At 40.4% G+C, this 27256-nt stretch overlaps 1 protein-coding gene across 2 annotated transcripts; it reads right to left on the reverse strand.

Moving 5' to 3' along the window:
- Positions 1-247: 247 nt before the first annotated feature.
- Positions 248-27256, reverse strand: LOC117291554 (neurotrophin-3-like). Of its 2 annotated transcripts, none has more exons than XM_033773355.1 (2): positions 26817-27256; positions 248-2238 (listed from the first exon to the last, which is right to left on the reverse strand). In XM_033773355.1, the coding sequence occupies exons 1-2, from the start codon at positions 26871-26873 to the stop codon at positions 1381-1383; spliced, it is 915 nt and encodes a 304-aa protein (XP_033629246.1). In that variant the 5' UTR covers positions 26874-27256; the 3' UTR covers positions 248-1380. The 2 variants fall into 2 exon arrangements, with proteins under 2 accessions (XP_033629246.1, XP_033629245.1); XM_033773354.1 differs by lacking the exon at positions 26817-27256 and adding an exon at positions 10776-11578.

A 27256-nucleotide genomic window follows, 5' to 3' on the forward strand; every position in this document is an offset into this window, starting at 1 on the left:
ATACACACAGGTCAATTTGCCATCAAGATCATTGCTCGTTCGGCTTAAATATTCCATCCCCTTACTACACATAGGTCCATAGATCGTTCGTTTCTGTGGCATACCTCAGCAGTACGTAGCAAACGAATGATGACTCTCAAATCGGGCGAGATTTTTTAGATACCGGGAGACGAAGTCCCAACTTTCAGCTGTCGACCATGGGCAGACAGATACAACTGTGTTTACAACTTACTGGACTTTGTATTCATTATGCCTGCAAGGAACCATACATGCATGCCAAGTTATTCCAAACCAATGCTGGTGCGTGAGTTTTTATAGAATCGCAAGCGTCTTGATGGCAACTTGCATTTTCACAAGCAAAATTCCTGTCAAAAAAGGGGGAAATGATGCCGAGTGTTGATATTTCTATATAAAAAAAAAAAAATTGCTTGTGATGTTTTTTCGTGTGACCCAGAATATTTAGTGCACTTGTCTCATAGTATGGTGGCCTCGGCCCTCCGTCAAGGTAGGCCTATTTTTGTCTTCTACGCAAGACACGAAAGTTATTTTTAGCCATTTTGACGATAGGGACTTTTGTTTGGGGATGAAAGGGCAATAACAATGTGCATCATTTTGCTAAATAGTTCAGCATAAGGGTACTCGCCAAGCTGAAAGCTGGTTTTCTGGAATGCTTGTGGCCTAATGAACTTTAGGGACGTGATTGAGCAAGGCATTTCTGTGATCCATATCGCATATCATACAAACCCAACTGGATTTATAGCTTATGACTGATCATAGCAAACTATTGTGCTGTTGAGATACACTTGTCAATCACAAAAATTGCTTCTCGCTATGAATATTTTGCTTCAATCTTCAACACCGTCACAGAAAGTTGCTATAAAATATTAGAGAAGTTCACACACAAAGGTCTAGTTCACACAAAAGAGTAAAGCAAAGTACACAGAATGGAGGTCTTGGACATGACAATTTTGAAAGGTGCGAACTCAGGGAGCAGAAGTGGTTGCAGAAGTGGGATCTTTATTAGCAAGACCTGTTATCATGGGATTTCTGCTGTTTTGTGTTATTTTTTTCTGACTTTTTTTTTAGTCCCTTTTATGTTGAAGACTGAAGATTGAAGACTGAAGGATACTAGCTTCCAAGTCGTCATAGGGCAGGTGTACGCAATACTTTCTGGCTTGATTTCTTGCATGACAGACTTCGTGATAGATCGACAGTAGGCGTTAACACGGCGGCTACACTGAAAGGTACATTATACAACTTTATTCAATACATGGCGAGGTCAAAAGTATCTTCTGGACAACACTTTCTTTCCAAAGTCCCTGCAAGTTTGGCTTGGTTTTACGGTTTCAGTTTAAAAGCCTGCACTGTAGCTTGAGTTGTTCATCGCTCTCTCGATAAAGTTGGTTGTGTGCGAGAGTCGCTTGAGGAATAGGCGGTCAATGGCGTTCTTCTCATTGGGCTTGCCCTTTGTCTGAACGCACAGTTACATGACGTACTGATAGTCACCCAGTTCCATCCCTGCTCTCCTTTTGGTGTACGCACTACGGCGTAAACGAAGGATAGTTTTTCTTCACACTCGGACTCGTATACCTGCGCATCGATCCCAGCACAAGGACTGGGTGCTCGAGCCAGTTCAGGAGTTCTCTTGCAAGTTGTCTGGTAAAACCACTGTTTCATTTGCTTACCGTCCGAGGTTGTGATCTCATTGACTACAGTGACGTTGTTACCGAAGAGGTCGTAGGCCCAGCTCTTCTCCACCCAGCTTGCGTCCCGTTCGCAGGCAGCTTGGTATGGTTCACCCCTCCCAGTGGTGCTTCGCTTCTCACGGTGATGCCGCCCCGTCACCTCATTCATATCTGCGCTCAAAACAGCCTCCGGTGACCAGGGAGGTTTGACGGGTTTGACTGGCGAAAATGCCACTAAGTCTGACACATAGGTCGGTATTTCATTTAGGATGTTGCTAGACCTGACTGCTGGGAACACTTCGTTGTCTTTGCTCTTGTGCCGATTGTGGTGGCGATGGTGTCGGCGGCTGTTGGTACTATGCTCTCGTTTGCAGCCTCGTGTACTTCCCTCCACATGATAACTATTGTATTGTCTTTTACGTGACACTGTTCCCGTCTGAGTGTCGTTGGTCCAGTGCCCCTTTTTGTAGTCTGATAGTTGCCAGGGGGCTGCGTTACAGATGGCCCAAGGTAATAGGAAGATTGCAAGGGTAATTAGGCGCCGTAAGCACAACTGCGGAAGACAAAAGAGAAAGAACAGTTTACTATTTAGCTCTCACATCACTTTCTCCAAGGAATCTGTGCTAAACAATTGATCAGTGGTTAGATACAAAGCAAACAATGTTCTGTAATATACCTCCTTCCCATACAGTTTCTGGTCTTAGTGAAAGATAAAGGCCTATTTATAAAGTCTATTGCCCCCAAAACAATTATGAAGTAACTCAAGACAAAGCCCGAAGCCTGATGGTCAGCATGTGCCTACCGCAACCAAAGCTCTGGTCCAATTCTAGCATAGGCCTTGCTTGACATTCTAGAATCCCTGCTTATATAGAGTATGCAGCCCCAGCTTAACCAGGTGTTGGACTCGGTATTAAACCACGGCTGGGGCTGAAGCTTAGCAAAGTCGCGATGCGAAAGGCTCACACTATTGTGAACAAATCCTTAATTTTGATCAACCGAGATTGCGCTTTAAGCGCTTTTTAATTTCTATTAAGATTTTACTTATAGATTTAGATAATTTATATTACTTTGGGTTTTAGGAAGGATAAACTGTCACTCCAATGTGACTTTAAGTTCAAACGACATCGAGACTTTATGCAATAAATCTACAGTTGCTTCAGATCATCTATACACTGATGATCAGATTAGATGTATTTACATCAATCAACCGCCTTTCACACCACAAGACGTCTCCGCGTCAAAGCACTCGTAACCATGCCGTATCAATTGCAATATACGGCGCGTATAATAATAAGCTCCATGTTGTTCTGTGATCCCCGGGAGAATGAGTCTCAGCTATCAATTTCTCACTCTTTGAACTTCATCAGTTTAATAACGTGGCCAAACTTTGCTAAAACACACCGAGTTTGTTGTTGGTCAAGACTTTAGAATAACACGTTGGGACTGATTTACAAACCTCATTGATTGATTTACTACAGAAACACCTTCTAGTCTACAAATAAATAAAGTGATGCATTGGAGAGACTGCATTAGGGAGTGAAAGGGTAACGATTATCACATCAACGAGAAGTTGGCACTTATGGTGGAATTTGAAGTGAAACAAACAACATACATCACAAAATACAATAATAAAGAGCTATAATGATTAGACGATTTTAAATTTGTTTTATAAAGTGTCTTCTGTGACGATTAGGCCATATTGGTTGGTAGTCATGATTGGCCCACTGGGTTGGATGATTTTTTTTAGCAGAACTCATACGAGGGTTTTATATGTACTGAAAGTCTGCGTGATACAGCAAATATTATGGAGCAAGTTCGAGTGTGCACAATGGTTAACCATTTTGACTCGAACCAAGGCTGGTCGACCATTGGTTGACTACTGTGGTCGACCATTTGGAACCAGCCTCGAGACCATGGTTTCTTCACTGGTCCCAACCGCATGTTCCATTTTAACATGTGTTAAGCGCAGAGGGGAACCAGTGACACTTTGGAGAAAAGGTGGAAGGTTGACTAGACTTGCTCCGAGTCGTTCGGGTGAGTACGTCATTGCGCATGTGCATTGCTAGTCTGGGGTTGACCACTGGTGGACTAATGTGCGCACTCGAACTTGCTCTAAGTTAGACACGGTATGTTGTGGCTGGATGAGCATGCGCAGTTTAGTGCATCTGACTCAAGTCATCATTGTCAGGGTTCGAACCCCGGTTGTGACACTTGTGTCCCAGGAAGGGACTATATGCATGTGTACTTCTCTTCACCAAGGAGTATAAAAAGAAGGCAGATATGGTTCTTGCAATTGATTTAGCTCGGTGTGCTGTATACTTGGCAACACAGGCTGTAATACTCCCTAATATGGACTGGTCTGGGGAATCAAATACATGGCCCAGTGACCAGGTCACCACAAATAAATATCGAGCGCCATGAGCGTCACAGAGTGGCCGATTTGAACACAAGCCATTTTTTTTAGTATTCAATCCAATTTCAAATCAATCAACATTTATATTCATATTGGTGAAGTTTGGAGAATAATAACAAATTAAGTAAAATTAAGTACGTCAAAGGCAATCGAGGATTGAATGAAATGAAAATTGTATAATGTAATGGATACGGAGCAAACCAATATGGGGAAATTTATAAAAAGTCTCGTTTTACAAATACAAAACAAAAGAAATTACAGCGAAAACAAACAAAAGCAACAAACAAACAATGTCACATACAAGATTACAATAAATTAGTCATGTTTTCTGATCCTCTACTCTATAAAAAAATAAAAAAAACGCGATTTATTTTCCGAAATATCGGCAACAGAATGTAACCGTCGCCTAACCCAGTCAAACAATTAAACGGGCCTTCAAGTATAAGCAAATCAGACAGTTGAACGCAATCGCTGCGAGCAGTTACCACACTCAAAGCACCCAAAGGTCGACTTATCAAAAATGTTTAAAATCACAAACCTTAAGTACTCTGAGCGTGTGTTTGGCCCACCCATGGCCCTTTCATTATGAAGGAGCTGATACTAAATAGAGGAACCGCTGCGTCCATAGATCTTTACAAACAAAGTACACAGCATGAACCGGGAAAAACTATTAAAGACGAACAAAAAACCATTACCATTGATAATCAATATTTATGCCTTGTTGTTAACCAGTACACACAGTGTACTTTTGGAGTTTGCCCATAAACATGTTTTCATTGGCAATTATTATTTATTGAATGTTGGATCGGAAGAATTAGAAATATTCCAAAGTTTTTCCCTCCTATGTATACCTTTTAGTTTGAATGATCACTTTCGGCAAGATAAATGTCAGTTGCAATGATTGTGAGAGCCACGGTAAAATAACTGCACGTTTTGTCCACATTCCGACTGTGGCATAAAATGAATGCACTAAAAGTTCACGATCATCAACAAGGCCCGTCACCCCGCAACGTATAGAAGGAAAAAACAGGGGTGTCTTCTAAGAAAACAGAAACTTCACTAATAGTTTTGAACATCTTAAGTAAAAAAAAAAATACATATAGTAGGGTTTTATTGTGGGTGGTTAGACATCCTTCATCAATCAGCCCTGTTGAATTTTTAAGTACAGTCACTTCTTTAGGAGCACAAAGATCAAAATCCCGACAGGTTCACGTGGGAGTACCTAGTTATATCACCCTTTTTCTTTCTTGAAAACAATTATCGAGTGACCCACCACAATAATAAACACAATACACTGAGCTGCCAAAACGAGGACTTGTTTTTGAACGACCATGAGTAAATTCTCCTGCTGGGGGCTTTAATAATAATTGACAGTAACATTAAAGGTCTATTCCATCAGAATTATATTTATGCTGAATTGAAGCCATTATACAGCTAGGTCACAATATGCAGCCGAGGTGGTGGGTGGGGGATGGGGGGGGGGGAGGAATCACAGAACATTGAGAGACGTTATTATACTAGAGCCACATATTGGGTGACACATTTTGATCACATGGCACAAGGCATAATATGCGAGGGTTCCCCCCCCGATATGTTCGCTTGCATGAGTCAAGTGAATGTGCGAATCGAATGATGTTGCCGTAAGCGGGACTCCAAGGTCAATTAAGTTTTGTGATTCACTCATTTTCTAACCTGGCCCAATTAAAGCTGCTTAAGCACACAATTTGCGAAAATAGCATTCTTTTTTTCACATGTTACTGGCCACAGTTTCATGCCATAAATACGTTGCTTGTGGCTAGCCTAGTATTTAGCTGCTGTTTACCTAGCATAACAATTGAGTGACGTCTTGGCCTATAATTTAATTTTATTAGGCAAGACTTATTTTTTAGCTGAAGCAAATTTTGTGCTTAAGCAGCCTTATGAAATTGGGCCCATATAGAGTCCTTATAATGACAGTTTCCAACCTCACATTGAAATAGTGTACTTTGTTTGTGTTCTCTCTCAGGCAAGCTTACAAATAATAATAAAAGTTTATTTCGTCAATGTTCCGTTATACTGTCTTTTTTTCTTTGAAGATTGTATGCTCAAAGAAGACAGGGATCTTTGTACATCTTATACTATAAACACTGACTTTGACTTTAATATTAGGACCCTTTTGAGACCTGAGTGCCACGTTTCCCTTTCCACGAATGATGCTCCCATCAGTTCTCTCTAAGTAAAGGAGTTCGTGTTGAATAAAATAGGTCTGCGGTTACCGTTGGGGTTACTCACACGTGAAATGCATGTTATTTTTGTTTTATGTCGTAAACGGTGCACCATTCTTCGTGGGAAACGAGATTGCTGAAATGTAAACGACAGAGTAGACGAGGTTCGTTCATTTTTGTTTTATGAATAAACAGAGAAGTAAGACGTAGCCGACCAGTCGAGCTGCATGGGAAGCTATGTTATAATTTTATGTTTAGATGGGAATATACAAAACAAAAATTTGTTCATAATTCAAAGAGTATAACGCTGCCATCAGTACAGAGCACTTGTATAGCACTCTAACTATGAACCAGATAAAGTAACAGACCACTTAACACAAATTAAACAACAAGCAACAAGGATTAACATGGCCATAACACTGTATACAGAAATCAGCAAAATACAAGAGTGAGTCAACGATTAGGCCTAAACAAGTGAGTTTTGAAAGATTTTACAAAATTCTAGAGATAGTGTCAGATACTGATAGGAAAGCATCCGAAGCATATACATTCTGTGTGGAATTCAATTTGTTAGTGTGATGTCTTTAAAAACATTTTTTTTTTCTAACCAATCTCGTGTCGTACACTGGGTATCGCTTTGAGAAGAATCAATTTGGGGCTAAACAAAATTAAGGCATCGTTTCATTGAATTATCCTAAAAACTGAGGATTGAATAAAAAAAGGCTGGTCTTTCGATAACCAGTGATGTTCCAGTGCACCATTCGTAGAACTGTATGCATATTCATAACCTACCAGGGACTTATGATCAACATAATATTGTGACTGGCAAGTGGCAATCACAATAAAATCAGCGATTTCATACAGGTTCAAAGTCTCCATTCTACGGCAGAGTTTGGGTATATATCGTTAACTTGGTAATCTCATAATATCTTGATGAAGATCTAATACATAATTGCTTAATATATATAAAATAATTATTGCGTGTAGATAGACTGACGCCCAACCCACGCATTCATTTAGGGTAGGTACAGGGCTATCGTTGTAGGACTCAGAAAATGACTGATGGCTGACCTAATGATTGTTTCTAAATTATTCAAGTTTATTTATTTATTAAATTCCTGTCCACCCAAACCCACCTTGAACCCACAAACAGACTGGGATAGTTAAAGGTCCCTTTTACTTGGAAAAGGCCAACGCGATGCGGAATCAATGAATCTTACAAAATATTTGTATTTATATTGTGTGCTCAGTGGGCATGTTTATATTAGTAAAATATTTAACATGACAGAGTTGTTTAAGGATGGCTGTCAACCGGTATTTCTAACGTTGAATAAGAATCTGTCAATAGTTTAGATAGGTACAGATATCATTGACTCTGGTTGTGAAGCCAATGACTCCCAGGAAAGCGAACTTAGTCACTGAGTCAATAACTGGATGAAGACAAGGAAGGAAGGAAGGAAGGTTAAGTTTTTGTGGGAGGAAACCCCCCAGAGAGTTTCAGGTAAAACCCACGCAGTCAGGTAGGGACTGAAAACCCAATCCATCACGTAGTGCCCCTGCGTGATTTGAACCGGGGTCCCGCAGGTGGAAGGCGAGGAAAGACACCACAATGCCAACCCAACCACAGGAATAAGTTTTAAGATTGTTGAGGTTTTTTTTTACAATTTGGGGTTCACTTGTTTTATCGACACATCGTCTTAAATACTGTTACACCGAAGGCCACCAAAATCAGCGCCGCATGGCTAAAAAGTACACTGTATAGGTTGATTTGCTGTATTGAATCTTAGGCCTCAAAATCGAGAGTGATGAAAGTGAAATAGGCTACAATTTGGCCGAAAATTAACCTGGGAAACCTTCCTTTAAAGGCTACACGTTTAAACAGTTTCGATCGTAATGTGGTGGTTTGTTTTTTTGACTATTTGATTGTATCATTTTCTGTTGACCTTTGTGGGGAATTAGAGATCATTTCCGAAAAGTAAGTATTAATTTCCTAACATTTTCCCAAGAGGAGTTAGAATGATTGTACGGTTAGTGGATCGTTTTTGTCACAGTAACTTAGAAATTCTGCTCACAAGACTATTTTTTCTTCTCCTTTCACTCTTCGTGTTATAAACACGGTCTGAAACTGCCATGTCCACAAAAACCTATAGAAAACACCAGTTAAAAGTAAATAACAACATCAAAATGTCATCAAATTGTTGAACAGGTTTTAGTCAAAATGAGAAGAAATATATATTGTTTAATGTGATAATGTGCTATTCATAATCGAAACATGAGACGGTGTTTTTATGATCTATTTTAGTAGCCCTATTCAAAGTGATTTTGTTTTGTTTGAAACAGGTTAACACTTAAAACTAAAACTCCCTCTCCGGAGTTTGACCCTGACTCCAGTTCCACAGGGACCTGACCCGTTTTGGGTATGACCCGTAATCTACGTCAAACTGACCCGAATCCAGGTTTTAAACTTAAGCAGAATCTGAATGAAAATTCCCCATTGTTAAACAGTTTCCAGATCAGACTGGCCTGGAAATGGGTCAAGCCCCCTGAGACAAGGGTTCCGGCTCAATTATGACCAGGAAGTTTTAAGAGTAGTTTAAACTTCGTAATCAGTAACCTTTCAAGGGTCAATTTCACACAAGGAATTCGACTAGTCTTAGGACTCTTTAGGAGTATAACGATTTAAAGATGCTTTGTAAGATTGTTGGCCCCAAACATTAAAAAAAATAGACTTTTCTGAGTGAATGGTATTTCAAAGAGTACCACCCGCTCTAACGAAAACAGTTTAACTTTTACTTTAAATGGTCAGGAACCATGACAAATTTTTTTAACGTTTCTTATAAAACACATAAGAATTGGTCACGTGATATATATTTCGGGATCCCGACAAAAAAATAATTTTGAGCACTTCAAATTCACTGCTACTAATAATTGGCGGACTTTTTCGAGCAATGGCTCAAATGAAAGCATGTAACTTTCTCGACTCCCATCTAAATACCTATTGAATTTTAAATCAAAATGTTTGGGTCAAATAGGCGAAAAATCAGAAATAGCATCTTCAAGGCAAGTCCTTATAGTGAGGACGAGAAAACTAGTCCTAAGTTAGACTAGCCCTAACTTTTTGTGAAATCCACCTCACAGGAAATCCATGCTTACTAAACACAGATCAATTCCCCTTTTCGCTACTAATAATCAATCCAGTAAATTTCCTTTAAAATGTAGCAATGAAAACAAAATAATTATTGTACTTAAAAATAAATTTTAAACAAGAACCACATAGCGATATCCTGGTCAAAGAAAAAACATACAGCTATAACCGGCATCGGTATTGGTGGCAAGTACAAAACTTCACTCTGACACATGAAGTTGTCAAACTATTAATACGAAGCTGGTTGAAAACAAAATACCTCGCCACATTGCACACTGCTCTGATTTACGGTCACCGGCACACCCATTTTGCAGCAGTTTAAATTTGGCTTTCTTGACTAAAAAAAAATCTACAAGACCAAAGTTCACTAAGAGACATTCGGACAGCCGAGAAATACATTGATGACGTTATTAATTTGTGAACACTTGTGACTTGGCATCTTTATTTATGAACGTCAATGATAGGTGCTACTGTGGCTGCCAGGCCTGAATTTCTAACATATTCCCAGGTGGTGCATTCTTAAAGAGTTCAAAATATAGAACGAATGTACACCTTTAACTTGATTTTACAAGTTGAGAGAGGCATGCCCGTTGTCTATACCCGGTCATTTATCATTAAACATACATATGTCATCAGCCGGTTCATAGGGTCGAAGTCTACGTTCAGTCAAACTGTAATAATACTTATACTGGGCCCTCCAAAAAGGTCTCCAAGTCCAAACATTCGAGGAGGGTCCCCTTCGATTTATGGTCGATTTCATGCAAGGAAGGACGAACTTGTCTGAGTTTGGTATACTGATGTAACCATGATATTGGGGCATGCGGTAAGGACCACTTCAAATTCCACAGCATGCTCACAGGGGAAGACTGAAGGAATGTAACGAGTATGTTTGGTTGCATTTCAGCGCCAATACTTCCCCTGAATTACGTTTATTTTGACCACATTGCCCTTGAATGTCCTTGACAATAATACCTCTACGATGAACAAGGGGGTTGTTATCATGAGAGGAATGTTGCCATGTGACGGCTGGGGAGACTGATTTTAGTTCGAATTACCCGCCAAGTTACCTTCGGTTACCATTAGCTTATACAACACGTGTCAGATTCCATTGCATGATCAATGTCAAGCATTATAACATTGCTGTTTATAGTAAATAGCCTCCTGGTTATGTAAGCAATGAAAGGCATTCTCCAATTGGTGCAAGATATAAATATGGTGCAAAATATAAATGTGATTAATAACAGCGTCTAACTCAACAAACATATCAAAGGTAATGAAGTATAACTGGAACCATCTTAATAATTTAGCTTATATTCCAATTTACATACCGAGTCAATGTGTTGTCCACGAGTTTGCAGATGCCTCCTCTCCATCGTCAAACAACATTCCAAACTATCCATTACAACGTAGTAGACTGTCACATGGATTTAACTCAGCAATAATAAATTGTATCCGAGTGCAGTAATGTCGACTACATACAAGCCGTTGGTGTCAGAAAAATTGATCACATAGTTTTGAAACATCCCAGATTTGGTGACAAAAATGTTATAGCTAAGTGAATGACAGTTCAACTTATAGCTCAGCAGGGCAGTGTGTCAAAATCCCGTCTGCGTTGCGCTATTCAATGAGAATTCCCCATCGTTTATGAGTCAATGAGTGATGTCTGGCGAGTACACAGGCTTGAATAGTCCAGTATGCAATGCACCGGGAATACTTCAGATTACCAACATCCCATATGATGTGTGTTCTTCAGCCACCATTGAATAGCACCGCGCCGGCCAGCTATCGTCATCCCAAGAATTCTGGTCGTAAATTAGTTTAGCAAGAGACCCAGCACGTGTTGTCACCGTATGGTGAGGATTTTTAACAGCACTAATTTGTCCCTTTTCTGAGGCTGCAATGACTTGGATTACCGGTGATCCTTTGAACCGTTTCCATTCTGCCCCGTGCAGTTTTTGTCTTGTGTAAAAAAACAAATTCCACGTTTGTTACCAAAGCCCTTCGTTGGTCAACCACACTGAATAGAAAGCACGCAAGACAAGGACGAGTTGCTACTGACAAGCACGTAATTGAAGGTTCAGAGAGGACGAACTGTTGCTGGAAACCCTGCTGGGTTCATTCATCCCCAACATGGACTCACTGCTGGGAGGAATAGTTACTGAAACTCGCCAGAAACACGGAATGGGCTACTGCAATCACGAAAGCCTCCTCGCACCACAACCCGCTAAAATTACCGTGGGGAATTAAACCACAAGAACAAACCGAAGACCGCAACAACAGACGTCCATCATAAAAATCCAACATGGAAGTTCTCTAGACTAGTAAACTTGTTCTCCTATAGTTTAAATGTTTATTTTTCCCATACAGGAATTCTTCACTTATTATTGTATTAAGCGAACTTCTATTCTAAGTTTAATGTCAGTTCAATCTTATCACAACACACATTGCCAACCTGACAGCCTAAGCGACGACAATAAATGCTGGTACCCAATATCAAATATGCACCAGACAGTTTAGAAGCCGATATTGAAAACACATGAGCCAGTCCCGGCTTATAGTTCGTTAGTTGGAGACCTGTCCAAAAGTTCGCTCGCAACTATTGTTCGTTTGTCAACAAAGCTTTCTATAACATTCTATCGCTCGCCGTCTCCATGACTTGAGCTTGGGTTATTTTTAGCCTGCTCGGCGGGCACGTCGAATGTGGGAAGCGTTTACGATGGCTCGTGCCACAAAAATGGGTGTGCAGGTCCCGTGTGTGTCAACTTTACAACCGGGTATCCCAGTTAGGGGAAGCTTGGCCCTGCGTTGGTCCCGAAGGCAATTCAGTACAAAACATACAAGGAAGTTGGATGAATAACTTTAAATAGGTCTCCCTTTAAAGATGCATTGTGTTTTGTAGCACAGCCACAACAAAGGCTTATTTTCTGATTCATTTTTAGATGAATTGACGCTGAAGGTTAAACATGCACTTGTGGGATGAGGTTGAATGGGTTGTCTTTTCCTCTACAGCCGGTGAAGGTCCTCGGACTTATAAAAACTGAAGTTTACCGAGCATTTGGTTCATAATTGACTCATTTATTTGTTAAAAGGAAGGTGTGAGATCTACCACACGTTTTCAAAGAGCTGCTCCAGGATTGTTTATTGAAAGGAGGTATTCGATTCTAAGCATTCGAGCAGTTCTCCTTATAAATGAACCCATCATAACGCAGTTCAATTGTGCAAAACAAGAATCTTCATGTGCTAACTAATTTTATAATTCACAAACCAAATAAAAACATTAGCCCCCATAAAATCATAACGCTCTACCTCTGTTCATATTTTACTTCTGGTTCACATACAGTGCGCTATCTTGATGGCACATCATTTGCCCATTATTAATTGGGTAATCATCTTCATACAATATAAAGAAGAAGACAAATACACGCTGAGAAAATTCATCTGAAATGCATAATAAACGATATCTCATACCTATAGTTACGCCACGTATAGAGCTGTCATCGCTCCATAGGGAGGGTTGACATACAAATTGAAAAAATCATCGCCGGTCAAAAAAAGTTATGTGCCCACCAGACATCCAGGGAAACATACGCTCACTCCACCCCTGCCACTAAAGGGTCTTACGTGACCTTCTTATGAGGTCATGTCCTCATTAGTTCACGGGGGTTTAGACTTGTGAGAGTCGATTTACTATTTACAGAATCACGCGATATGTGATAGTTTTACGTGTGCAGAGGCCGCTATAGAAGCCTGTAGGGCCTTCACTGTATATATGGGTACTTGTACTTTCAGCAACTCGGTATGACATGGTCAACAATACATGTATAGCGCACGGCTGTTTAATCATGGAGGTAGGTTTAATCTAAGGAGAATCAATGTATTTGCCAAATCTTTCTGCAAACAGAAACCGTGCTTTATTTGAAGGGAAACTTAAAGTTAGTCACAGAAACAGATTCCCCCGAGGGGGTGGGGCGGGGGATACAGCTGATTCAAAATGGTGAATACATCTTTCATTTTAAATTGGATCGAATTTGTGGCGGTTTGAATACATTTTTAGAATAATATCAATTTAAAGGCAGTGGACACTATTGGTAATTACTCAAAATAATTATTAGCATAAAACCTTTCTTGGTGACGAGTAATGGGGAAAGGTTGAGGGTATAAAACATTGTGATAAACAGCTCCCTCTGAAGTGCCATAGTTTTCGAGAAAGAAGTAATTTTCCGCGAGTTTGATTTCAAGACCTCAAGTTTAGAACTTGAGGTCTCGAAATCAACCATCTAAACGCACAGAACTTCGTGTGACAAGGATGTTCTTTCTTTCATTATTATCTCGCAAGTTCGATGACCGATTGAGCTCAAATCTTCACAGGTTTGTTATTTTATGCATATGTTGAGATACACCAACTGTGAAGGCTAGTCTTTGACAATTACCAACAGTGTCCACTGGCTTTAAACATGGAAACGGTAATAATTCTGGGCTAACTTGGCTGCCTTTGGTTTTTTCTTATATCGAAAATACTTGAATATATATATTTAGACCCATTCCTTTATAGTTTGTTTTGTTATTGTGTTTATTGTGTTCATACATTCAATTTATTTATAAAAATATCGGTTGTATTGGGAATCGAGTCTTTCTATCTACCATAGACCTTATCGCAAATCCTCCGTACGTGCGCTGTATGCGTTGAATGAGGTGCATGCTGGATTAGCTAGCGATCAACTTTGATCGCTAGCTAGACCAGCATGCACCTCATTTAACAGTTAGCGCTTGCGCAATGGGTATTTGAGAAACTGTCTATTATAATTCTTGTGAATATTGTCCACTACTTCCTGTGCACCTGCCCACGTCATCAGCCAACTCGGTATTTAAAGGCACTGGACACCACTTGTTACCAAGTAAAGTTAGCCTTCAATTATTAATCTAAACAGCTTCGACTGTCGCTAAGGGTGTTACTATAGGTTGTCCTATACTTAAATGCATGACGACGTTGCTGCATGCATAGACGTAGCCGACAACTCGTACACGGCCAGTACTACATTTAAGTTAAGGCATCTGGACCAGAATCCACTCTTAAAATATTATACCCTTTCTTCAGCAGCAATATTAATTAGCTGTACTGGCGGCAAGTTTTCAATTGACTAATTTGGAATCCGTACCACACGGAGCACAGAACACTTGGATTTTATCCAAGGCTGACTTGAGAATAGTCTGGTTCTTTTAAGTTGGTATAATTGACTACAACTATTGCTAACATGGGGAACCAGACAAAATAGTGCATCATTTGTTTAGAAAACCACCAACTCACCACCAACCCCCGCATAGAAATCCAATACTCGCCACTGCCACCAGCCAGTAGCAGTATTTGAGTTTCCGAAATCCATAACCATAAAAGAGGCGTGCATTTATTTAGGTCAGCGGGAAAAAAAACCAAGAGGTCTGGCTAGTTGCCATTTATGGGAATTGATTTGCATAAGTTATGACAGAACTTTTGAAATTATTTGCACACGAAACCACTTCCAGCTCGAGGTGATACATTTCACTACTTTTTAAAAACAGATCCAACATGACCATGCCCAATATGATATCTTCACTTCCCTGCACTTGTCACAAATCCTGCATTATCCGAATGTGATTGTTCACCATCCCGTTATGATAAAACAGTGAGCAATTATGATTTCATTTGTATTATACCTGCATAAGATGGTTTGATGACGAAGCAAGCATTACGAGAGCTGTAAACCTAGGATATACCGACTGTGATTAATTACACTGAGCACGTACCGCAAGATTATTCGATTTGTCTCATCCCAAATCCTCGCTATAGCTTCATACATCAACCCCAAATTATACCCCGTGCCTGGATGCTTTTAAGTCACTGACCCCCATGTCTTTATCACTGTACTCCACTCTCTGCCTCTAGCCCAGCATTATCACCCACACTGCTGGTGACCAGTCCCTTCCCGAAGTCAACCTCGAATTATTCCGCCCCAGAAAACACAACCATGTTTCCACCGCAAATTGTACCTCATTTAATCCAATGAATGCACAGTGAATTCTGTATAAGAGGATTGTGTTTCTTTCTTCATTAATACTACTACAACCCTGGAAGGGTATAGCTTGGATACCAGAATGAACTGAGGCGATTTAGATCCGACTATTTCTTTATAATGTACTTCCGTTTTGTTGTGTGTTGCATTCGTATGGATTCCAGTCAATTTCACACGATTACCTCTTGAATAACCAATGATACAACAAGATGAACGGTTACGAGGCCTACATCAGAGACTCTGAAGCAACTGTGACTGGTACGGGCTTGGATTTTTTGGAGACAAAGCAACGTAGATGTAGCCGAGGTCAGTGACTTGGTGTTACATAAAACCAACCTAACCTTTAAAAGACAAATTCATGTATACAGCCAGAAGAACATTATTGTTTCAGCTTCGTTTTCTGGGCCGTTTCGAATACAAACTTCCACTGGTGGGCGTCTAGGGAGCTGAACAAAGAACCAATACAAACTCTTAATTGAAATTCTAAAACGGCAATATCCGTCTTACACCGAGCCGTCGAGTCAACGATCGCCTTTAGTTAAGACGTCCCACGGATTACTACCAATATCCAAGCGTTTTACATTTAACTCCAAGATTGCCTGACCTTTTCACCAACAAGAAAAAGTGGCCGAGCCGTCTCGGAGCATAATATCCTCCTTGTTGATTGGGGCGTGGGTGTATTCGTCGATTCTTCTTCCATCATCTCTGTTTGCTTAACTTGATATGCTCGGTGTTTTATCAGCAATTAATTCTCAAGCCCGCGGAGAGTTGTGTCCCTCTTTTGACTGGAGTAGTGGTTGGGGCGGTGGTTTTTTAATTTTATTGAAAAGATATTTGCCACTCCAAAATCATTACATGAGGCCATAGCAGCGATGATAGCACAGGCAATCAGGGTGATATCGTTTTCTGCACGTACACAATTCTTAATATAAAAGATCATTCAACCATAATTGGTGGCCACAGTGCCCTTTCACACAATAAGACTATTGTGGAGTCTTAAAGTCGTAGCGTACTTTGGGTATTTGTCAAATATCAGTGTCCTCACTGTAAAAATAACAAACCAGCCTGTGCCAGGTTTGGCCCAATTGGTCATCGAAGTTGCAAGAAAAATAATAATGAAAGAAAAACACACCCTCGTTGCATAAAATGGTGTGCTTTCGGACGCAAGAGAAAGGCTGCACGCCCGAAGCCTTTCTTTTATTCAAAGTTTGGGGTAAAAAATTAATCTCTCGAGAGCTCTAAATTTCCATCGTTTCTCACAATGTTTTGTAACACCAACAGCTCCCAAGTGCTTGTTACCAATGGTATTTATATTTTATTTCTGGAGTAATTACCAAACTAAGGTTTACCACCCCTTTTGAGTAGAATATAGCAATACACTAACTGAGAAGCATTACTGCAGTTATTCTTCTCAGATTCAAACTGTATGATGTAGGCTTCTAACCAAAGGTTTAAACAGCTACCTGAGCGGAAGGTTTTTAACGGAAATGGTATTTAGACTTGTTTATAATGCACTTGTTGACCATTTTAATGTAATTTTGATATGTTTACACTTCTGAGTTTTTCGTAATTATCGATTAACAAATCAGGCCCCAACCTAAAGGTTTTGAAAAACTAAAAACACTTCTGTCGTTGAGAGCGCGCGCCAAAGGACAATGCCGCTGACGTCATTTGTGGGAGTTTGCTTTGTTATACCTCCACGCTGCAACAAAGCGGCTTTACAAATTGGAGCTCCCAACTATGACGTTTTAAGAGTGATTACGTAACGGGGCTTTTCGCAAATCTCTCAGAAAAGCACTGGATAAGGGTATTCAAAATGATTGTTTTTTTACACAATCAAAATCTATTTATAATCATATGACTCGATTTCCTTATTCATTGAAAACATTTTAAATGGAATTCAGCAAAGTTCACGACTTGACATTTTCGTTCAAGCAGGTCTTTACTTCCCTAAAGAGTATTGCGTTAACTTATCAATTTTATTCAAAAAATATATGTTTTTTCGTTGTGTCTTACATGCTCCAGGTATAAATTGCCCCCTAATTGCATCTGACCATGCCGGCTTTTTCTATGATCTGTTCACATCAACAATGATCACACTACATGAACTATCTGACGGGAGGCAAGAGAACCCGATGAGCAGCGATAAATCACAAGGGCGCCACCTAGATGTTACCGGGAGTCTGTCACAGCGGATAAACAGATACCGTCCGTCGGGTTACGAAAGGAGGAGAGTGTTTGGATCAATAATCACAATGTAGATCGAAGTACTTGATTTGGGAAGTAAGTGAATAATAGCCAACAGTTTGGCACAAATTGATCATCACTCCCAGTCCAAGCGGCTAATCACAGCCCTTGATTTCACGGTACTTGCGTCTCTGCTCAGTGCGACACCCCCAGTCATTAATATTGGTTATTACATTGATAGAACAAGGGCTTTTTACAACTATAGGGTGTTGGGTGTTGCGTTTATTGACTCGTCGCCTACGCGTGTATTAAGTGCAACAGGAGGCACGTGTACAAAACACGCCGGTACTTCCGATACACACCTTTCGAGTTAACAATGCGTAAAATTATCAGGCATAAATCATGGCTGATTAGACACAAAGGTTGAATTAAATTTTGCAAATGTCATTTGTTTACCAATGTCCTCTTCTCTTCAGTTCAATGACTTTTCACTAGCAGGTTAGCAAACCGCACATGAGGTTCACGTATTGCTCCAAAATTTCTGCTTAAGACAAAGTTTTCCGTTTAGTGTCGAACTTAACACGTGATAAAGGGATTGTGTGGTTTTCCCCCCTAAGGAAAGGGCAACTAAGTCTCACAAAGCAACTCTAACCTTTCATCTCCCTCTTCAGCAAACAAAACTCGGTGACATCTGCACTTGATTTTTGTATATCTTATTCTTCTCCGGACGACGCTTTCTTTTTGCTCCATGATTAATTTATCTAACTCATTCGTTCCTTTGTTTCGTTTTTTCCGCTTTACGTTTCTTGATCAGTAACGTTAGTTCAATATAGAAACATGAGTTTCATTTAAGATTTCATTATGAGGATGACTGAAGTAAAGACTACAGCTCCTAGTGATTGTAAGATCGTTTAAAACGACGAGCACTTCAGCGTTTGCGCCCGATTTGATAAACTGTTCCTGTCACTTTCTACTATAGAAGATAGCACAATGCGTTGATGAACTACATGAGATGCAGCGTTGCGGTACGTGACCTATGGGTATATCTTTCGAAGCGAATGGATGCATGCCTTGATTGTTTCCGAATATTACTTGCCATGTACAATTACACAACCCTCAACTAGAAGCCAGTATGGAAAAGGTAATTCCCGCAAATATTGGGCATATTGTTGCCTGATGAACCCTGGGGCGATGGGTGTTTTGTGCGTTCCTGCTGCACGTGCGTGGGTGCGTTTCCGGACTAGGTTGCGATGTCATTTTGTTGCACTATGAATTCTTCTGTATCTATTTTTTGCGCGGGGCATCTACGTAATAACTGCCAGGATTCATTAGTCGGCTACACACACCACTTAGAAACCAATAAAGGCATCGGTATCAATGAGGCAATAATTTGCCCTATCTGTTCAGACGAGCTGTAGTTTATAAAATGAAATAAAAAAGAGTGGCTGTCGTTACGCAGGAAGTATATAGCGGGGATAGCCTGGCACTGACTGAAAGATTAAACGCCAGTGGTATGGTCACCGCGGTTGACTCTCTGTGTGCTTCCCCGTGATACGGAAATGACTGACGGTAACCCCGCCCGGTGACATTTGGACACAAGAGGCTTGGAGGGGTTTCATCAAAAATCATACACGGATCTGATCCTTGCGTCATAAACCAACACGGCAAGATTGTGTGCGAATGTCACATTGACGGCGAGATCAATAATACAGGCTATAAATAGAACCCTAGAGTGTCTCGCGGTTTCCTTGCTTGCCGAGCCGCGAGAGGCGGGTACAAGCCGATCAGAAAATACCAAAGGTGGTTGCTGAATGACAAGAGAACACTTGAGAGTTGGTACGGAGTTTCCGGTTTGGGGGGGGGGGGGGGGGGGGTGATTATTTAATTTTATGGTAAATATTGGATCTTTGAAGGACCTGAAATAATTCGCACTAGATCCGGAAAAGACGGTGTCAGAAGAAAACGAAATATTTCATGGTCCAAATGAAAGTAGGAGTGAATTCCGTATTCAGGAACCCACTGATGGCTAGTTTGATTTTTGTAGCCTACAGCAGTCTTTGTTGAGAAAAGGTTTTTCAACACAAATGCAAAACAAAAATGTACTTAAGCTTAGAGGAACATTACAGAATTGGTTTTTCAAGCAAAAACGTTGCTGGCAGTGTAAGCTTTTTTATGTAATCCACTGTATACATAAACTGACAAACCTGTAGAAGCTTGAGATAGATCGGCCATCTGGTTCACGAGAGAATAGTGAAAAGCCGATTACAAAAACGAATAAAACGCTCACTGAGCGATAAACGCCAAACGCGAAATTAGGTTGTTAATTTCTCATCAAATATAAAATTTCAGACAGAAATATTTCAAGGGATGTTTTCTACTATCATCATCATTAGACCGTGTTAGTTTTATGTAAATCTGTGATCTTCACGTTTTTTGTTTCTTACCAATTCTGTAACGTTCCTTTAAGCCCACGCTAAAGCACCTAAAACGCTTTTCTTTCCCTTGGCAAACACTTAAAAAGCATGGTGCAATTTATCAACATCAGAAATCCCGGACAATATTGATGTTGATTTAAAAAATTTGGGGTCGCATCCCCTTTAGGGAGGCCCGTAAAGGACGACCCAAACAATCCACCTGGTTCTACGCCCCCTTGTATTTCACTTGGATGAGCTTTGAGTAGGTCCCCGTTGGGGGAAAGGCTACGCCCCCACATGGCCCCTGCGAAGCCTACACTATCGGCGGTTCAATACTTGAGTACCTGACAGGTTCAACAGCCAGTAAACTGCTAGATTCTATAAGTTTCAACCTGTTTGGTATGGAAAGTTTGGTACGGTGGTTGTAACGTAATGCACAGGTAGTCAGTGGCAAGGATTTTGCCAGCGTATACGTGGCGAGTACGTTGGCTCGGGAACTTTGGTGTGGCGCGTGATTTGAAAGGTTTGATTTGGCGAGTTGTACGTACATGTATGGGGAGTGCGGTGTGTGTTTGAAAAGTTTGGTGGGATGAGTGCGTAGCATGTTCACACGTGGAGATTATATTGGTTTAGTGTGGCGTCACTGGCGTGTGCTTAAAAATGTTTGGTGTGACGATAATCCTGGCGGCATTTACACTTTCGTTTTATACTAAAACATGTTTCACAGGAGTTGATAGTTCAACTGCTGCACATTTTCGCATTGGCAGTCGCAGGATGAACCGGGGCTTTTATACCTGAGAGGAAACAAAACAACATTTGTCTGCTAATTACGGTTGAACATCCAGCACCCACCTACGCGCCAAGGCCCGTTTGCATAAACCTCAACCACATTTGAAACTTCCCTTGCGAGTCCATTTCTAGCGAGAGTATACTTTACAATTCAATTGATTCAATTAATATGGCATATGGTCATGTTTCTTCAAAAACGTCTTCCACATCGACACAAGCGCCTTATAGCAATTCCTAATTCTCCACGACCTTTCAAGATGAAAAAGGGGTCGATACCTGAGAGTGTGTTATGATGTAATGACCAGGATGCACACGCATTGTGGGTTTACATTTTCGGGCCGGGGGCTGCATGGATCATCCCACGCTACTGGTAGATACCTGTTGGCTCTCGAAGATTCCCCGAACTGTACAAGCGTAAAATGTAAACGAACTAGAGCACGGCTAGCGCTTTGGCGTCCATGCTTGGTTTTGTTTATTCAAAAATGTTTCTTTCAAACGGTCCTATTTAAACTTTTCGACAGTTACATTGGAAAAACAGCAATATTACGAGAAATCAAATGAAATTATTAAATTAAAGGTGTGTGTAACACATGCCCTTTTATATCATCAATAAGAGAAACCGAACTACTTAAAGGTATATAATATAATATTAAATCGAACTGCTTTTCTATTGGATACCCTGGTATATACAACCGAAACTCCCCTATGTAGACATGTTACTTGATACTTTCTGTAATTGAAGACAGTACTTTTCAAACCATAGTTATCCACCAAGCATTCACCTACATTGTTTAAATGTGTCTACTCATTATAAGCGTAAACCGTTTACAAGCTGATCTGACCTGGTCTAAGATAACTAAGTCACCGTCACAGTTATGCGTATAAAAATAGGAAGCTTGGCAGGTCTTCCAATTTCGCCCTTACAACGTTCAGTGAATGTCGTGGTACACCGTTTTGGACCCGGATATAAAACAGGTGTGTATGTTTGGTGGTCTTGAAATAGATACTATTCAATAAAGGTTTCGACACCTTTAAATTGCAATTGTTTGGCACAAATTATAGACCTGTGTCATAGTGTTGCCATCTTGAATATCCTCCATTCAAATAATTGAAACCTAAATGGAGGCTAGAAAAGAAAACAAGTCTGGTTCCTTTCTTGTGCAATGAATAAGAGCAGTTTGCCATTTATTACTGCTATTTAGGTAGGAATTCGGGGAACAAGACCAACATGGCTGCATCCCTGCCATCTTCAACACTGGTTTCCTTGGTGAACTTGGCCTAGCTGGTACTCGGCCACACGCACGTGACTAAACAATGTTTGTGAATAAATTATTGATACACAGTGATACGACATGCGAAATAAAATTAGTGCATGTTTGTAATTGACATTACATTTCTGTGCATAACGGAGTCGTATACAGGGAAGCATGCAACAGACGGCAGTAGACTGGTGGGGAAAATGTGGAGGTATAATCAGTAGCGACACAAATAGCAACAACGTCCAATTACCCTTAATTGCACTTACTAAAGGTTGCCTGCCATCGATTCTATTGCACCAATTGAAACCTTCTTTTCTTTGGATAGCTTTTGTTCCTCCTTTTCATTCAGGAGCTTGTCTCCAGGGCATCGCGATTGTTGACTTTAAACAAATATCGCTTGTGTGGAAGAACGGAAGGCAAATTGCATTTTCATATTGGTTGAGACTCCTCTATAGGTATGCCCTTGTTTCGTGTGTCGTTCAAGACCATTAATTTATATTAGCGTATAGCCCACTTCATTTCATTTATTATTTAGATTATAACTTTTACCATTGCGCATTATAAGGGATCACTTATTGATATGAGACATCAGTAATTGGTTAGTAAAAAAAAAAGGAGGAAAACACTATGTTTGTTCTTCACATCAGTGCGAGTTAAATTGTGTTTGATGATAGTGCTTGCCCCATAAGTTGCTGTGTTTTTCCTCATATGTTTGTTTTTCAGTAAAATATCCACTTTTCACAATTAATTTGGTTGTAAAAACTTTATTCTAAACATCAGCATGTGTTTAAGTTATGACACTCAGAACATCACATAGCTAATAGTTTGTTATTAACAAACATACAACCAACAAACAAACAACCTAGTAACAAACAAAAATACGCAAAACTCACACAGCAACCCTCCTATTAGACACATGCTTGCAGCTCCGTTAAGTTCAGGACTGTTCTTTGTTCTCTCTTTGTTAAGACAGTTTAGCGACGTCCTCATTGGTTTCGAGCTCCGAGTACGTTCTCGGTAGCTCAAAACAAAGGGATCCATTTTGTTCATATCGAATCGTCAACCAAAACTCATATATATCCACATCATTTATATGAGGTCCCCTTGAATGTTCCTCTATTGTCATCAACATTCTTTAGGAATTCCCCTGTGTGTAGTACATACCAGTGCCATTGGAATTCCTGGACACTGCTCCCATTGTGTCTAAGTAACCTGATAATGTGTACAGGTGTGGGGTCATTCACACAGTAAAACAATACTTCACAGAAGGTTTTTTGTGTTCAACTTGCACCCTACAGAAAGAAATTCATTAGAAAAGGGAATCATAGGTTAACAATGGATTGCCCCCCCCCCCCCCCCGCTCACCAACATGCACACATAGGGTTTTTTATGGTGTAAACTCCGGACATTCCTTTGTTCTAGCTGCTTTTTCTCAGCGACGTCTCCTTTGATTTTGTACGGGAAAAGCAAAGCGAGGACGTCCTCTATATGCACCTGTTGTCCCGGATTCCTTTTGTTACAGACCTCGATGTGATATGCCTACACAACCTTGCAGTTTGGATCGTAGGGTCCTGCTAGGGTTGTTCGATTATTCCCTGTTCTAAAGAATTACTCAGTGTGGTCCAAGTTGAGCAAAGAAACACTTTGTGAAGTCCATTGTTCAACTGCACAGAAATACCCAACAAGGGCCTTCACGTAAGCCCACTACACACCGCACGTCATTACGTGCTCATTTCTGACTACGGTTTAGTCCATGCAAGCATTACATACGAAGTGTGAACTTGAGAACAGAACAAAAGTCGTATAATGTAGGGATTTTTGATACAATATGTGGACTTAAACACGTCCACACAGTGTGATTTGCTGTGTTGGTAAATATGATTTTCCTCGGGTATATGGCACAAAGGAATGCCCAAACAGTGACTGCAAAACAGGGCCTGTTCAACTTTTTAGGGTGTATTCACATGAGGGTAAGTTACACTAGGGATTCTAAGAAGCGGGTGCAGACCAGGGTGTAGACAGACACTATCCCGTGTTACCTAAAGCCTAATAGGATATGCTGTCAACGCGTCAGGCAGGAGGGTGGGGTTCGAAAACAACAATTTGGTTTCCACTGAAGACCCGGAAGCCCTTGACACGTTCCCGCCTAAACACAGAATGTACGAGTTTGTTGACCCTTTTCCGGACCAAACAAATTAACCAAGTATTTTGAACAATGTCTGCATGGTGCAAGTAAGAGATCAAGCACATCGCCAATTCTTATAATCATAGTTCTTTCTCAAAAGCTCAATATTTTGCTGTTATAAGATTTTATTTTATAATCAATACACTTGTATTTAAACTCCATTTCCACTTAAAATCGCATTTGGAGCACTTCAAACTCAATTCAAATCAATCAACATCAATATTATTTGTTTCAATAAAAAGGGATAATTATAAACTATTACAGTTATTTAAGTCTAATCAGTCAAGAGCCGGTCAAGAAAGATAGTTATTGAAAAAGAAATGAAAATATGAAAAGCAATTCGAATGCATACATAACAACATTTTGACTGAACTGCTATCATGAAATAACAGTCCTAATAAAGACATGCAACGAAGAAAACAAAACTGAACCCATAAACGTAAATTGTTCCTAATAACGAATGTTAAACATATTATAAATATTGTAAGTTTCATTCTAGTTTCCATGCGACAGGCCACTTTGATTGCAGTAAAGTACCATTTGATTTATTAAACGAGCCTCAAGCACAGACACTGAACTGAAGTGCGATTATATCGAACGAGGCTGTTCTATTCGTTCGAAACTAAACGCTTCAATGTCAAACACGGGGGTGGGGGGATGTTCCGTCGGCCATGGATAAGAGATTAAAGTGTTTTACTGATCAAGACATTAAACTAAAGCGATTTAGGCCTGTCGGAAATGTTTCCTGAAAAACGAGTTGACTTCTAAGGGTATAACTTGGTATTTTGCGTTAAGGTTACAGAGAACACTTGTTATCTTGATTTTGTGTGTCAACCGTGAATTTGCTATACTTCTGTCCTACAACTCTCTAGTGGAAAACACACACACACCCGTCCCCTTCCGGCCCTTACCCCCAAGCTATCAATTTGAAGTCATCGCTTTGACCTATGTGCAGAAAGCAACTTGGGGCAAGATCCATCCTGTTTCTGCACGCAACATGAGTGATGAAACTGAGATATATTATGTACAATTTAGATAACTACTTGTACTCTGGGGAGTGATTTTGGTTCAACACTGGGGGCTCGTATAATAGAGAATCAGGGGGTGATTCAGGGGGTACTAAAGGGGATATCGCGTCAAGGAAAGAAGATACATACACAAAAGTTCAATCGCTATTGCCGTCGATTTCACCAAGCTCTGCCTAACTTAGGACGAGATCAGTTCCGTATCCGAAAATGTTGGGACGCATTGAACCCATCCTAAATTTAAGATGGGTTACTCGTCTTAACTCGAGATAGAATCAATTCTTGCATTTCGTGAAGTCGGTTGCAGATGTATCCAATAAATGCAATCTTATAACACGTGTTGACTTGTGAAAATGATCGTTAAAACATGTGTGGTTAGGCATTGACGAACGACAACGTATATTTCTGTTCACGCTCTGTCTGTTTCGCTTCTGGTCGTGCATTATCATCTAGCCACCAGGTGGTCTAGTGGTAAGACAACTGCTCTAGCAATGCAAAGGTCGTAGGTTCGAAACCCACCCGAGTGACTTGCCTGTGTTTGTTTCACACTCGGAAGTGCTGAGTTTACAGTGCTTAATACAAATCGGTTTAAGGGTAAAACAAATTGCATTATCGTACAGTTAACAAGTCAATTATTGTTCCCTTATACCTAGACTTGTAGACAAGTCGTGAATGTCCTGCATGCCGCGGTACGACTTGTCCACAAGTCTATTCCCTACCCAGTTTCAACCCCTGGTGCAACAAAAAAAAAGCAGTTCTTGTGGTATGGATTTGTTCGGTTTTCAATTACAGTTCTATATCATAAATATAAAAAACAATGACTGGTCGTGCAGAGAAAATGTAAATTATAGGGATGAGCTGTTCCAGATACATCCCATACAGGCTGAGCCTCTTGCAGTAGTAAGGGGATAGGGGAATCACAGTGTCCTTGAATTTGACAACGTTTCAATCAGTAATATCTAAACCGTCTCACTACTCACCAGCCAAGCCCAGATGTTTAACTGAAAAGGAAGCCCTCGTCATAATCTGTCGATTGTAATATATAACTTGTTTTCCCCCAAGCGTGACTAGTGTCACACGCTATATTACGAACATCATCATGATCATTATTACTATGTGTAACATGTGTACATCAGATTCATCAACAGCCAGTGTATGTATAAAATGAATATCAAGATCAAAAACTTGGCCGACCCTGACAATGTTTGTCAGACTTGTTGAAAGCAGGCAACTTATAGGATATGTCCGTCTTCACACGAATTTCCCCGCAAGCAATACGAAATGAATTCAGGTTTTGTTTCTTCTTTCAAATAGGACAAGTACAGTGAACTGTTTTTCCTCTACTCATACTGCCCCCCTGTTTTTCTCTCAATACGTTTGAACTGAGCAGTATGCGTATTGGTTAAAATGGTACTATTTACACGGACTAGATTAGGACTATAGATTGAGTAAAGTTTGCTCACCTGTTGGCCAGTCTCCCCCATCAAGTCAGCCAGTCGTATGTGGCGACACGGAGCCATCTCGTCTACCTCACGTACAATTCACAGCTTGAAGTGAGGGTGTACTTCTTTTCTACGGGAGATACCACTCTGGCTGAAGCACTCTATTAAAGGAGCAGATCCAACACCACCAAGCATACCAGCAAAGTCCATCACCGACTTGTCTTAAGCAACAAAACAAAAAGGAAAGGAACAGCAATATTATTGGCTGATAACGTTGCCATAACGACGCATCAGTTGTACCTTGGCGACGTGTGGCTTCAAACAGAGAGTAGACATGTGGTGTGTGGCTCTTTTTCCCCCAATGACAAGATTTGTGTATCGACAGAGGGTTTAATCGCACGGTGTATGAATGAGTGAGTTGGACGATGCTGATTGCATTCAATGATCAACTGTAGCGCTGC

This window comes from Asterias rubens, chromosome 6 (assembly GCF_902459465.1).
Source record: "Asterias rubens chromosome 6, eAstRub1.3, whole genome shotgun sequence".
Taxonomy (NCBI): Eukaryota; Metazoa; Echinodermata; class Asteroidea; order Forcipulatida; family Asteriidae; genus Asterias; species Asterias rubens.

Coding starts and splice junctions, on each gene's coding strand:
- LOC117291554 (XM_033773354.1), bottom strand. CDS start 10,847: ATGGATAGTTTGGAATGTTGTTTGACGATGGAGAGGAGGCATCTGCAA. Junction 2,239..10,775: donor GTGGACAACACATTGACTCG/GTATGTAAATTG, acceptor TGTCTTCCGCAG/TTGTGCTTACGGCGCCTAAT.